Consider the following 13,856-nt stretch of genomic DNA (forward strand, 5'->3'; position numbering starts at 1 on the left):
CCTTTAACCAAGAACCTCTCCGAACGGCTGGTGCACAAGCTTAGTTGTCCAAAGGTAACCTAATCGGGCAGTAAGCGTGTTATAAAAGCTGAATGGATGTGCATTTACCACAAATGGAAAGGACAGGAGATGCCTCACCAAAATAAACCATACATTTAGGAGTGATCTCAATAATTCCATCCACTTTGAGTCGAAAGAAGAGGGAGAGAGTGAGAGAGGGAAGGAATTAATTGGTGTTTAGCTGTGTAATGTTTACTTTGCAGAGGCCTCAAAAAGAAGGTGCTTATTTAAAAGATCACAACAAAAATTGTTTTTAAGTTTGCATCAATGAAAACAGCATTGGACATCGAAGCAAAACTTCACTGTGCATCAAATAAAATTCAGATTTTAAAGGAACCAACATCCCGATTACATGAGACGAGGCCTCACCGCAGACATGCAAGCTGGAGCAGCTGCTGTACGTGCTGTCTCTATTCTCGTTCCGAGTGTTTTTCCTCACCACTTCCTGTACCTTGTACAACCCACTCCATGAAGGAACAGACATCCACATTAACGTGCAATAGTTATTTCTCATAATTCAGTGAAAAGCAAAGAAAAGCAGTTTTTCGCACAATAATTAATGGCATAATGGGTGGACGGTGGATGTGTTCCTAACGTCACCACTTCACCTATCATATTTCACTTTCTACTTTTGATATTACCCATTTTTTTGGTTAATGACAGTTATATTAAAACACACATAAAAATAAACCACAATTACCAGAGATTTAAATAAAAGAGAGAACACGTTTTAGAGTTAGAATTTTTCTTACCTTCAGTTCCTCTTCCGGAAGCAGTTGAACCAGTGACGACGTGCAATTAACCACCTCTGCATCATTATAGATGGTACGCACCGTAATCGGAGCTAAACTTAATAACCCGGTGACATCAACTACATGTTCACCAGCATCCATTCGACTGATAACATCTAATTTCACTTCAAAGGTAACACTTTTACATTGCCTCTTAGCCAAGTAGTACAGGTTTACAGGGTACCTGCAGCAAAATCACAGATCTGACCTGACCTGACTGAAGACTCATGCTACATGCTCCGCTCAGTTGCTGTACTGGTTTCATCACTTGTTGGTGAATCTTCAACAACAGCATCAACAGAAATCCGTACCACCTGGGGGTGTCTAGTGTTACGGTACGTGTTTAGACAGGGGCCCTTCCTTTTGTACAGGGAATCGGGAAACGTGTTGTGTGGGTTTAGCTCGGTCTTCCCCTTCATGTACTTCCACAACCTCCACTTAGCTTTCATCTCACCTTCCAACTTTCTGACTTTCATTCCATCACCAATCCCTTTCATTCCATCACCATCACCTTTCCGGTCCCTCGAGCGACGGGGCTTGCTTCGATCTCTCCACGGCATCAAAGTTTGAGTGTTTTCCCGTTCGTTTCTTTGTCAAATTTCCGCTGCGTATTTTGTTGTGTATGTGTTATTGTGTGTTTCTATTTGGTTTTGGTTTTGTAGTTGTTGCAAATTTGTGTGTAATTAGTCGTTTCTTTGTTCGTTTCTTTGTTCACGCCTCGTGCGCCTCGTGCGGCCTCCTCGTCTCGACTTGTGCCCCGCCCCCTATATCTCGTTTTTCTTTCACCTCTGCTCCTGCTTTCTCAAATCCACGTTCTCACTTAGGGACTTTTCCCAGATTGTTTTTCATGGTTTTGTTTAAATATTTATTTAAATATGTTTAAACCGCAGCCGTGATGCTGACGCCGCCACCCCCACCCCCCAGAATTTCCATGTTTTAAACGTTTCCCAGTGTGTACCCTGGATAAGAATAGGTACGCCGTATCCCTGCGTGTCGTAAGAGGCGACTAAGAGGGTTGGCGTCAGGAAGGGCATCCGGCCATGAAAACATTGCCTCAAAAAGAGAACCATGACAATTACAACTACATGTGGACAGGGTACAGCCCGAAGTGGAGATCGGTTTCTGAGGTTTGGGACATGGAATGTAGGGACAATGACGGAGATCAGGAGAAGTGGTGAAAGTATTGGTCAGAAGAAGAGTGGACATATGTTGTGTGCAAGAGTCGAGATGGAAGGGAAGTGGTGTGAGAATGGTGAAGGGAAGGCAGGGACAGAAATACAAGTTTATGTGGCAAGGGTACCCGGAGGGCGTGAATGGTGTTGGTGTCCTGTTTTCTGAGGAGTTTGTAGACAGTGTGGTGAGTGTGACTAGAGTGAGTGATAGGTTGATGATGGTGAAAATGATGATTGGAAAGCTCTTGGTGAACGTCATCTCGGGATATGCTCCGCAGGTTGGTCGAAGCGATGAAGAGAAGGACAAGTTCTGGTGTGCGATAGAGAAGCTGATGGAAAACGTGAAAGATGAGGAAGTTGTTGTGGTAGGAGGAAACCTAAATGGACATGTGGGAAGGAGTATGGATGGTTTTGACGGAGTTCATGGGGGTTACGGATATGGTGTGAGAAATGGAGAAGGTGAAAGGATTTTGGAGTTTGCTGATGGAGCTAATTTGTTGATTTGTAATACTCAGTTCCAGAAAGAGGATAATAAGCTTGTTACATACACGTCAGGTGGGTCGACGACAACCGTTGACTACCTGATGGTGCATAGGCGAGATAGGGGGCACCTCCGGGACACAAAGGTGATCCCGGAGGAGAAGGCTGTTTCACAGCACCACTTGGTTGTCTGCGACGTAAGGGTGAAAGGTGCGAGGAGAGCTCGGCGGGTGAAGTACCAACCGAGAATGAAGGTGTGGAGGTTGAAAGAGGTGACAGTAAGGGAGGCATTAAAAGAGAGGCTGAGTAGGGTCGAGGATGATGTGGTTGAGCTTGAAAGTGGTTGGATGTCAATGAAAGCGTCTGTTGGGAGCCGTTGGTGAGGTATGTGGATGGACAAAAGGACCACCGAGGCACTCGGAAACATGGTGGTGGGATGATGAAGTTGGAAAGAGGATTGACGAGAAGAGGAAGAAGTTCAAGGAGTGGCAGAAGGCGAAGGGTACGGGAGCAGAAACAGCAGAGCATGAAAGTTATAAGGCAGCCAGGAAGGCTGCAAAGAAAGAGGTAGCAAAGGCGCAGGAGGCATGGAGGAAAATGTTCGGAGAACGCTTGGATTCGGAAGAGGGTCAGAAAGCAGTATTCAGGATTGCAAAGCAGATAGCGAAAGAGAGGTGTGATGTGATGGGGGTGAGTTGCTTGAAGGATGAAGTGGGACAAATCGTTGTCGACCCAGATGGAATTAAAGGAAGATGGAAAAGATATATGGAAATGCTGTTGAATACAGAGAATGAATGGGATGGCAACATAGAGAGTAACCCAGTTTTACGACCGGCAGAGAAGATAACTGAGAAGGAAGTTGAGGAAGCGATAAAAGCAATGAAGGGTAGAAAAGCGGGAGGGCCGACAGGAGTTGTGGGAGATATGTTGAAGGCAGCAGGAAGTTGGGGGTGTGAAGAGAATGACAGAGATCTGTAATCTGGTGGTGAAAGAAGGCCGCATTCCAGTGGCTTGGGAACTGAGTACCCTCGTCCCTCTATACAAGGGGAATGGTGACCCTCTGGAGTGTGGCTCGTACCGAGCGATAAAGTTATTGGAGCATGGAATGAAGGTATTGGAAAGGGTGTTAGAGAGGAGGATAAGGAAGAAAGTGAAGATCGACGAAATGCAGTTTGGATTCATGCCAGGAAGAGGAACGACAAACGCGCTTTTCATTGTGAGGCAGTTGCAGGAGAAGTACATGGAGAAGAGGAAGAAGTTGTTTCTTGGGTTTGTTGATCTGGAGAAAGCATTCGATCGGGTTCCACGCAAAGTATTGACATAGGCATTGAGGAAGTTAGGAGTGGAGGAATGGTTGATCAGAGTAGTGATGGCAATGTACAAAAGAGCGCGCACAGCTGTAAGGACGAAGGACGGGAACAGTGGTGAGTTTGATGTGAAGGTGGGAGTGCATCAGGGGTCGGTACTAAGTCCACTACTATTTGTAGCTGTGATGGAGGTGCTGGCTCAAAACGTAAAGGAGGGTTTACCATGAGAGTTGTTGTATGCAGATGATCTGGTGTTGATTGCGGAAAGTATGGATGGACTGAAGGAAAAGATGAACACGTGGAAGGAATGTATTGAGACAAAAGGTCTGACGGTGAATATCGGAAAGACGAAGGTGATGGCAAGTGGTAAAGCATGTGGTGAGGTGGAAAGAACTGGGAAGTGGCCCTGTGCTGTGTGTAGGAAGGGTGTCGGAGTGAACTCCATTCAGTGTACAATGTGCGCTGAGTGGGTTCATCAAAAATGTAGTGGTCTGAGAGGGTCATTAACCAGTGTGGCAGCTACATTCAAATGTAAGGTGTGCACAGAGGGAGCTGCAGATGGAGGAAATGTTGAGTTGGATCTTGGAGACGGCGTGAAGCTGGAAGGTGTGAAAACATTTTGCTACCTCGGAGACATGCTGAATGGAGAAGGTGGATCAGACTCGGCAACGGTTGCTCTAGTGAGATGTGCATGGAAGAAGTTTCGGGAATTGAGTGGCGTGCTGATGATGAGGGGAGTGTCGTTGAAGCTGAAGGAAAAGGTGTATGCTGCATGTGTGAGAAGTGTTATGATTTATGGGAGCGAGACATGGGTAATGAACGTAGAGCAGCAACGAAGGTTGGAAAGGGTGGAAATGCGAATGGTTTGACGGATGTGCGGAGTATCGTTGAGAGAGAGGAAGACAAATGATGAATTGCGAAAGATGATGGGAATAGAGCCTGTGATTGATGCTGTGAAGAGGAACAGGTTGAGATGGTTTGGTCATGTGTTGAGGAAGGATGAAAGTGACTGGTTGAGAAGAGTGATGGAAATGAATGTAGAAGGGAGTAGAAGACGGGGAAGACCGAGAAAGACTTGGCTAAAGATGGTGGAAGAAGAAATGCGGGCAAGGGGGTTAACAAGGAGAGATGCAGAAAATAGGGCAAAATGGAGAAGATTGTCATGGGGACCGCAAGGCTAACCCCCGCTCTAGCAGGGAAAATGGCCTTTAAAATGCATGTTGTTGTTGTATTCCATCACCAATCCCCCACCCCTTTTGCTCCCAAGCCGCTATACATCGTGCTCCCCGTCCCCCACCCCCACCACCCAATGACCTTTTCAAATCTCGAACCCCCCTTGGAAACACTCCCCGCCTCGGTTTAACCTCAAACCATTCATCCATCCATCCATCCCTCACTCTTTCATTCCCGGAACCTCCATTCCCTGTGCTTCCCCAAGACCATTCACCCCTAATCTCTCAAACCCTGCATTGGTAAAATAACTTTAGTTCATTTAAATCTATAAATATCCCTTCCGTCCTCAAACCCATGCGAATCCTTCATCCACCCCACACTAATCACACAGACACCGCAACTAAACCAACACAATGATCACCACTGTAAACCATAACACCACCAGTTGGAAACACCAATGGTGGTCAACAAACATCTCCACCAAACGGTGACGCCGCCGAGCTGTGATGTCACACTGCAGCAAGCAGGAGCCAATGAGGACACTTCACGCAAGGTCAGAGATCATGTGGTTAACCTTTGCCACCTGACGCCATTTTTCACGTGAGGTCGAAGGATGCTCATGTGAACTTTGCACCCTCGAAGCCATGCCTGGCATGGGAGCCATGGAAAGCCCGACGCAGCACAGTTTGTTGCCGTTTTATGCATGCTGAAGACCCGTTCAAGAAGTAAGCTGCCTGGCCATTCATAATTGAGGAATTGTCTGCCGGGATAAGCTGCGCTTGGGCGAGGTGAACGCGAGGCACAGGAACGTTGACGCCACATGGTCCTTGGTGCGCAGAAAAGGTCCACACTGACTTGCGCTATCTTTTCTTGCTTTTCATAAAAACCTCCAATTTGTCTACTTGACATGCACAAAGCTGTCACAATTACAAAGGAGCAATCAACGATTCGCCTCTTGACCCGTCTGAGCGAGGCACTCATTCGCACCTCACACCATTTCCTCTAATGGCGCTTTTCCATTGCACAGAACGGTTCGGTACGCCGGTAATCCCTGTGGCGTTTTTCCATCGCACAACAGAACCGTGAAAACAGGCGGATTTATCTGAAGTGACGAAAAAAAAAAAAAACGCAACTGCTGTGGTGACGTGATTTCTCATGCGACACTAAACTGTAAACAGAACGGCGTCCAAGGCGTTGTACCACTTTGAAGTCTTTCAATCAGCCCCACTATAGTTGTTGTGATCTTTTTGTTTTCTATAACCTCGTTTTCGTTTTTTAAATCTTTTCGCGGCACCGTTTGGCTGACCGCTGGACCCCCGCACCCAGCAAACGCTGAGATATGCTTTGGTAGGCCTTCTCATTTTGTATGCTGGACTCCAGATCTCGGATTTGGTCTTCCGATCAAACACTGATGTGTCAGTCAGTGTGGAGCTTTTCTGTGCACCAAGGACCATGTGGCATCAACGTTCCTGTGCCTCGCGTTCACCTCGCCGAGCGCAGCTTATCCCGGCAGACAATTCCTCAATTCCTGAGGCTTGCACCTCAGCAGCAGACCAAATAAACTCTCCAGGTTTTCCAGGTATTTTTTTCTGATTCTTATCACTTATGCTTTAGTTATCCTCTCTCCAGAATTGTGGTATTACAAAATGGTGGTTGGGTCTGAACATAGCATGACGATTGCGATTGACCAATCAACGGTCTGCGGTATTGCTAGCTCCAACCATAGGTCTGGGTTCGGCTCGCTTGGTACCTATCCATAGCAGGAACCAAATTTAGCACGGGTACTTCGGTACGGTACAGTTCGCTTGGCACTGGAAAAACGAAAAAACGGATTTTTGGTTACAGTACGGTACAGTACGGTACAGTACCGTGGTGGAAAAGCACCATAAACTTGCACCGGACACACTACACCTCTTCTCACGTCGCATACACACTCCTCTACCTTCCTTCCCTCCATTTCAGGATGAGCATAAGCCCACCTGTTCACATGGGGTAAGCAAGAGGACGCACCTAAATGTCGTTCTGCCTATCTTCTTCTTCTTCCTACACCTCTCTAATATTCCCAGATGATTGTAATGGTGTGCCGGTCTTATGTTTCAGAGTAAGTAAGATTGTAGAAGGGTCTTCCATAAGTGCTAAGGCATGAAATTGCTGTTCTTTTTGTCTTTGATCTCTGTATGTGCTTGTCTTGAATATTGATTCATGTATGACTTGTGAATAATGTGAAACCCATACATTCACGGATTCAACATTTGCGGACCCCACATATTCGCGGTTCATAAAGTGGAACCTGCTTCTACACTTGAGGCGCTCTGCTTCGCATATTCAAAGTTTTCGTGGACAATTATGCAATTATATATCTGTTGTTTAGTTTTAAGTCTTAGGGTCGCTTTAGTCCGCACACGGACTTGCGTGATCCCTGAAATGCGTCTTGATCCTGGAAATAGTTCCCGTTTTAAATGCTCAGAGTTTAAGCTTGAAGGAAGATATGGTATTCTGTATTACTTAAGACGTTGTTTGAATTATATAATTGAAACGTCCTGGCACCACAGCCCTTTTGTTAGAATTTCATTTTATTTTAGATCCAAAATAAAAGTTCATTTTTACTGAACCATGAACCAGCCTCGCTGATCAGTCCAATATTGACACTTTGGATATGGTGTATACACATACACATATACACAAAGTTACGTGAAAGGGGGAGGTGATCCACAGCGAGAATGTGGTTAGTGTAGTATGGTCTGATGTGATTAGAGTTAGTTAGATTGCCAAATAACAGGAGAAACTGTCAGAGTAAGTCGTTTTGCTACACGTGACGCTGAGGAGGCAGTGTATGTCATTTATAGACAGGATACAAACAACAACAACAACACCAACAACAGGCATTTTAAGGCCATTTTCCCTGCTAGAGCAGGGGTTAGCCTTGCAGGCCCCATGACAATCTTCTCCATTTTGCCCTATTGTCTGCATCTCTCCTTGTTAACCCCCTTGCCCGCATTTCTTCTTCCACCATCTTTAGCCAAGTCTTTCTCGGTCTTCCCCATCCTCTACTTCCTTCTACATTCATTTCCATCATTCTTCTTAACCAGTCACTTTCATCCTTCCTCAACACATGACCAAACCATCTCAACCTGTTCCTCTTCACAGCATCAATCACAGGGTCTCTTCCCATCATCTTTCGCAATTCATCATTTGTCTTCCCCTCTCTCTCAACGATACTCCACACATCCACCGAACCATTCGCATTGCGACCCTTTCCAGCCTTCGTTGCTGCTCTACGTTCATTAACCATGTCTCGCTCCCATAAATCATAACACTTCTCACACATGCAGCATACACCTTACCCTTCAGCTTCATCGACACTCCCCTCCTCGTCAGCACGCCACTCAGTTCCCAAAACTTCTTCCATGCACATCTCACTCTAGCAACCATTACCGAGTCTGATCAACCTTCTCCATTCAGCATGTCTCCTAGGTAGCAAAATATTTTCACACCTTCCAGCTTTATGCTGTCTCCAAGATCCAACTCAACATTTCCTCCATCTGCAGCTCCCTCTGTGCACACCTTACACTTGAATGTAGCTGCCACACTGGTTAATGACCCTCTCAGACCACTACATTTTTGATGAACCCACTCTGTGCACATTGTACATTGTACATTGAATGGAGTTCACTCCGACACCCTTCCTGCACACAGCACACGGCCACTTCCTAGTTCTTTCCACCTCACCACATGCCATCACCTTTGTTTTTCCGATATTCACCTTCAGACCTTTTGTCTCCATACATTCCTTCCACTTGTTCATCTTCTCCTTCAGTCCATCCATACTCTCCGCAATCAACACCAGATCATCTGCATACAACAACTGCCACAGTAAACCCTCCTTTACATTCTGAGCCAGCACCTCCATCACAGCTACAAATAGTAGTGGACTTAGTACCGATCCCTGATGCACTCCCACCTTCACCTCAAACTCACCACTGTTCCCGTCCTTCGTCCTTACAGCTGTGCGCACTCTCTCATACATTGCCATCACTACTCTGATCAACCATTCCTCCACTCCTAACTTCCTCAATGCCCATATCACTACTTTGCGTGGAACCCTATCGAATGCTTTCTCCAGATCAACAAAACCCAAGAAGCTATTTCTTCCTCTTCTCCATGTACTTCTCCTGCAACTCCCTTACAATAGAAAGCGCGTCTGTCGTTCCTCTTCCTGGCATAAATCCAAACTGCATTTTGTCGATCTTCACTTTCTTCCTTATCCTCCTCTCCAACACCCTTTCCAATACCTTCATTCCATGCTCCAATAACTTTATCGCTCGATATGAGCCACAGTCCAGAGGATCACCTTTCCCCTTGTATAGAGGGACGAGGGTACTCGGTTCCCAATCCACTGGAATGCGGCCTTCTTTCACCACCAGATTGCAGATCTCTGTCATTCTCTTCACACCCCAACTTCCCGCTGCCTTCAACATATCTCCCACAACTCCTGTCGGCCCTCCCGCTTTTCTACTCTTCATTGCTTTTATCGCTTCCTCAACTTCCTTCTCAGTTATCTTCTCTGCCGGTCCTAAAACTGGGTTACTCTCTATGTTGCCGTCCCATTATAGACATTTATAGACAGGATAGTCAGGATTTTAAAAAGTGGTGTGCATAAACACCTCGTTTGTGGGCAGGCCCATTTGAGGACTTCCCATCACAAAAGAGCACTCATGTCACACACTTCAAAAAGGATGTCACGATATGTCTGGCCAGTGTGTGCCAGCCACAGTGGCGTAATAGGGCATAGAAGCAGGCAATGGATTTATCTTTGCTGTGGCCGTCCTGTAAGAAGAATCCTCCCAGAAGGATCAGAAAAGGAGGAAAGAAGGGCTGGAATGTGAAGGAGGAGAGCAAGAAGGGCCTTGAGAGGAGACACCAGAGCTCCCAGCATGGAGGAGAGTGAAGAAGAGGTGCCAACGAGAGAGGGTCTCAAGGGCTGGTTCTCGGTGTACGTCCCAAGGGAGTGGATCCTTTTGGGGGAAACGAAGGTCGTTCTTTGCTTTCTGTTTGACTGTCGTTGGCTCGCTTTAGTGCTGGCTTCAGTTTTTTTTTTGTTGTTTTTTTGTATACTGAATCGAGGCTCGTGAAAGAGCTAACATTTACTTCACAAACAAATCAACCAGACAAACAAAACACACAAAAAGAGGGAGCGGAAAACAAGATGGGGAGAGAAGGGGAAGCACACAAACACAACATTTGAGAGCAGGGAGATGGTGGAAGGGAGAGGGCTTGGGGGGAGGAGGCGTGGAAAGGGGGTGGGGGGGTGGTGGAGGGAGAAGTATAAAACACAAGGACATCAAGGACTTCCAGGACAGAAGTTGGTATTTCAAAAAAGTGGAATTGGGGTGAAATTAGCGGGGGTAGAAAAGATCAAGGTTTTGGATGGGGGAAGATAATAGATGGTGGTGAACAGCAGTTTTAAAGACCTGGAGGGTGGAGTGGGATTAAAGAGAGTGAGGGAGTTTGTTCCAGAGGCGGGAGAAGAGAGGAATGAAGGAGTGAAGGTGAGCAGAGAGTCTTGATTTTGGCAGTTTGACCATAAGAGGGTTGCAGGCAGATCTTGTGCGACCTGTAGGAATATTTGCGGGACAGAGCCCAGAGAGAGCTGGGGGGCAAGGCCAGAGAGGAGTCGGTAGAAGATGGAAAGACCACCAACCTGCCTGCGGTGAGTGAGTGAGAGGCCCTTGGAGTTAGCTTCATCGCGGGAGATTCCAATGATTCTGAATGCTTTGGTTTCAACAGCGTGAAGACGAGCTAGGTGTGAGGCAGGAGCACCAGCCCAGAGGGGAGAGCAGTATTCCATTGAGCTGTGGATGAAAGCCTTGTATGTGGTGAGGAGCTCAGGTGTGCCAAGGAAGGACTTTGCACGACGGAGGATGCCCAGTCGGCGACTGGCTTTGGAGGCCAGATTTGAAATGTGGTTTTCCCAGGAAAGATCATGGCAGCTAGTGAGACCCAAAAGCTTGAGTGACAGAACTTCTTGGAGAGGATTATTCAGAAAGAGGATGGGAGGGTTGTCCAGTCGGTCTTTTCGGAGAGACATCGTAAGAGTGTGAGATTTGTCAGGATTGAAAGACATGTTCCACATGTTTGCCCAGTCTGTGATTTTGTCCAGGTCTGCAGAGAGTGAGGAGGCAGCAGACTGCCGATCTGAGGGATGAAGAATGGAGCGACAGAGAGTGGAGTCATCAGCAAAGAGATACAGAGGATTTTCAAGAGAGTCAGAGAGATCATTGATGAAGACCAGAAAAAGCACAGGGCCCAGAACACTGCCTTGTGGAACTCCAGCCTGAAGAGGAAGAGGAGATGAGAGAAACCCATTCAGCGCCACACGTTGACTACGACTAGAGAGGAAGTCCGCCAGCCATGCGTGGAGATTTCCATCGATACCAAAAGAGGAGAGTTTGGTGAGCAGAGCGGGGTGCCAGACCGTATCGAAGGCACGTGATATGTCAAGGGAGACTGCTCTAATTTCCTGTTTGGCATTGAGGACCTCCATCCATTGTTGAGAAAGCAGAAGCAGCATGTCCAGAGTAGAGTGTCCAGGTCTGAAACCAAATTGATGATCAGAGATCAAGCCATTGGAGAAGAGGAAAGATTTCATATCTGAAGCAATGATGGATTCCATGACTTTGCTGATAATTGGGAGAAGGCTGATTGGTCTGTAGTTGCTGGGATCTGTTTTTGCACCTTTTTTGTGCAAAGCGGTGATGTTGGCAGATTTCCAAGCAGATGGAAGATGACCTTGAGCAAAAGAGAGGGTGAAGAGAACAGAGAGAGGGAGTGAAAGAGCGGAAGAACAGGATGTTAGGACCCGTGGGCTGATGCCGTCAGGTCCAGTTGCAGAATCCGAGTCGAGGGTTGACAGAAACTTTTCCACCTCGTCAGGAGGAAAGGACACAGAGTCCAGGAGCAGCTGGGTACGACTGGGTACGGTGGGTACAGAGAGGGATGGGTTTGGGACAGAAGATTTAGAGGCAAACACAGAGTTGAGGCATTCAGCTTTTTCACGCGCGGAGTCAGCCGTGTGGCCATTTGAGGTGAGGGAGGGGATGGAGGGGGAACAAACACCAGAAACAGATTTGACCAGACACCACCAGGATTTGGAAGAGGGAGACAGATAAGAGAGTTCGGTCCTGAGAACGGAGAGATATTGTCCTGGCTTTAGTGGAAAGGAAAGTGCTGGCTTTAGTGCTGGCTGGCTTCAACAGGCTGCATAATCACCTTCCACACTGCATATTGTGCCAAAGGAAAGTCCTCGCCTGCAATTGTAATGTTTGTGTAAGTGTTATCTGTGGCGCCTTGTGTGGGTTAGGATTTGCTCTTTATATATTTCTTATTCATCCTTGCACATATGTTTGTGTGTTTCCTTCTCCCTCTGCCTGTGCTGAACTGATTGTGCCATCTACCTTTTCCCCCATTTTCTTTATAAATGAACCTTTTAAAAGTAAGAAACGTGTTCGATCCATCTCCCTGCCGTGCGTGTGCTGTCAATTTCAGCTCATTTGAATGACCACCAGGGAATGGTAAATATTAATTAATAACTGAACACAATTGGTCAGAAACCGATCGGCCGTCTCCTCGGACAAAGGATCCCGACAGACGGCTCGCGTTACGGAGCGTCTGGTACATAGCATGGACATAGTCAAAATATTTCAAGAAATCAGGAGTGAAGAAAATCAGTAGAGAACAGAAGTAAAATTGAGGATCGGAGTTGAGAAGCATCCACGTTTAAAATAGTAATAAAAAAATTAAAAATAATAATAACAAGTACAAATACATTCAAAGTACACCGCCCCATGCCAAATAATTAAATATGCTGCAGCGCGGCATTGCCGGGGCGCCTCAGGCGCCCGGCAATACCGCAGTGCAGCTCATTGAGGCTGCATTGGGAGGGAGACGTGTACACTAATTGATTGATTAATTGTATAATTAAAATCAATAAAAGATTATCACAAAATATTTTCATAATCAATTGGCTAATCGCATAACTAAACCACTAGTGCTTCATCCGAAGATGTATCTTTTAGAAATTTAATTAAATAAGTCATTTATAAAAAATTAAATAATTAATTGATTACTCAATAAATAATTAATCGATTAATCAATAAATAATTAATAGATGAAATGATTAATCAATAAATCAAAAATATCCTTGATAGCCACATCACTTGGTCACTCATGTCCAAATATTAGCTTCCCAGCTCAAAAGGTGCCTGAGATATTGGCCAAATGAGAAAGAAAATAAATAAATGATTAATAATGAAAATAAATAAATAATAATCATAAAAAAATTAAATTAATAATCAATTTGGTCAGAGAACACATAAACTACCACTATTTCATCAGAATCTGTAACTTTAAAAAAAAAAAAATTTTTGTCATTAATCGAATAATTAAATAATTAATCAATTAATTGATTAATTAATAAATCAAAAATATCCTTTGCAGCCAAATCACCTGGTCATTGGCATGTCCAAATATCAGCTTCCTAACTCAAAAGGTGCCTGAGTTAATAATGGTCAGAAGAGAAATGAAATTTAATTAATTAAATAAGTACTTAATTAAACGCTAATAATTAAATAACTCCTCAATTAATTGATTATTCAAAAAACAAAAAATACCGTATTTGACAAAGGACTTGCTCACTACTGTGCCGAAATTTCAGCTTCCTAGCTCAAAGGATGGCTGAGATATCGTCCGGACAACCAAGAAAACAAACAAACAAGAAACCAGAGTGAAAACTGAGTACTCTCTTTCAGCGTGCGTCACTGCCGAGCCCCCTTTGGTGCCCGGCAATGACGATTTGCAATGCCTGGAGATGGCAT

At 45.5% G+C, this 13,856-nt stretch overlaps 1 protein-coding gene across 3 annotated transcripts in view; it reads right to left on the bottom strand.

Annotated features, from left to right (window-relative positions):
- LOC137436644 (mitogen-activated protein kinase-binding protein 1-like) overlaps nt 1-13,856 on the bottom strand; it is a 92,711-nt gene that overhangs the window by 24,330 nt on the left and 54,525 nt on the right. For all 3 annotated transcript variants that reach the window (XM_068130608.2, XM_068130609.2, XM_068130607.2), the window contains exon 24: nt 430-524. In XM_068130608.2, the coding sequence (XP_067986709.2) occupies nt 430-524 (95 nt within the window). The remainder of the gene's footprint in view (nt 1-429; nt 525-13,856) is intronic.

Source organism: Myxine glutinosa, chromosome 11 (assembly GCF_964187855.1).
Source record: "Myxine glutinosa chromosome 11, kmMyxGlut1.1, whole genome shotgun sequence".
Taxonomy (NCBI): domain Eukaryota; kingdom Metazoa; phylum Chordata; class Myxini; order Myxiniformes; family Myxinidae; genus Myxine; species Myxine glutinosa.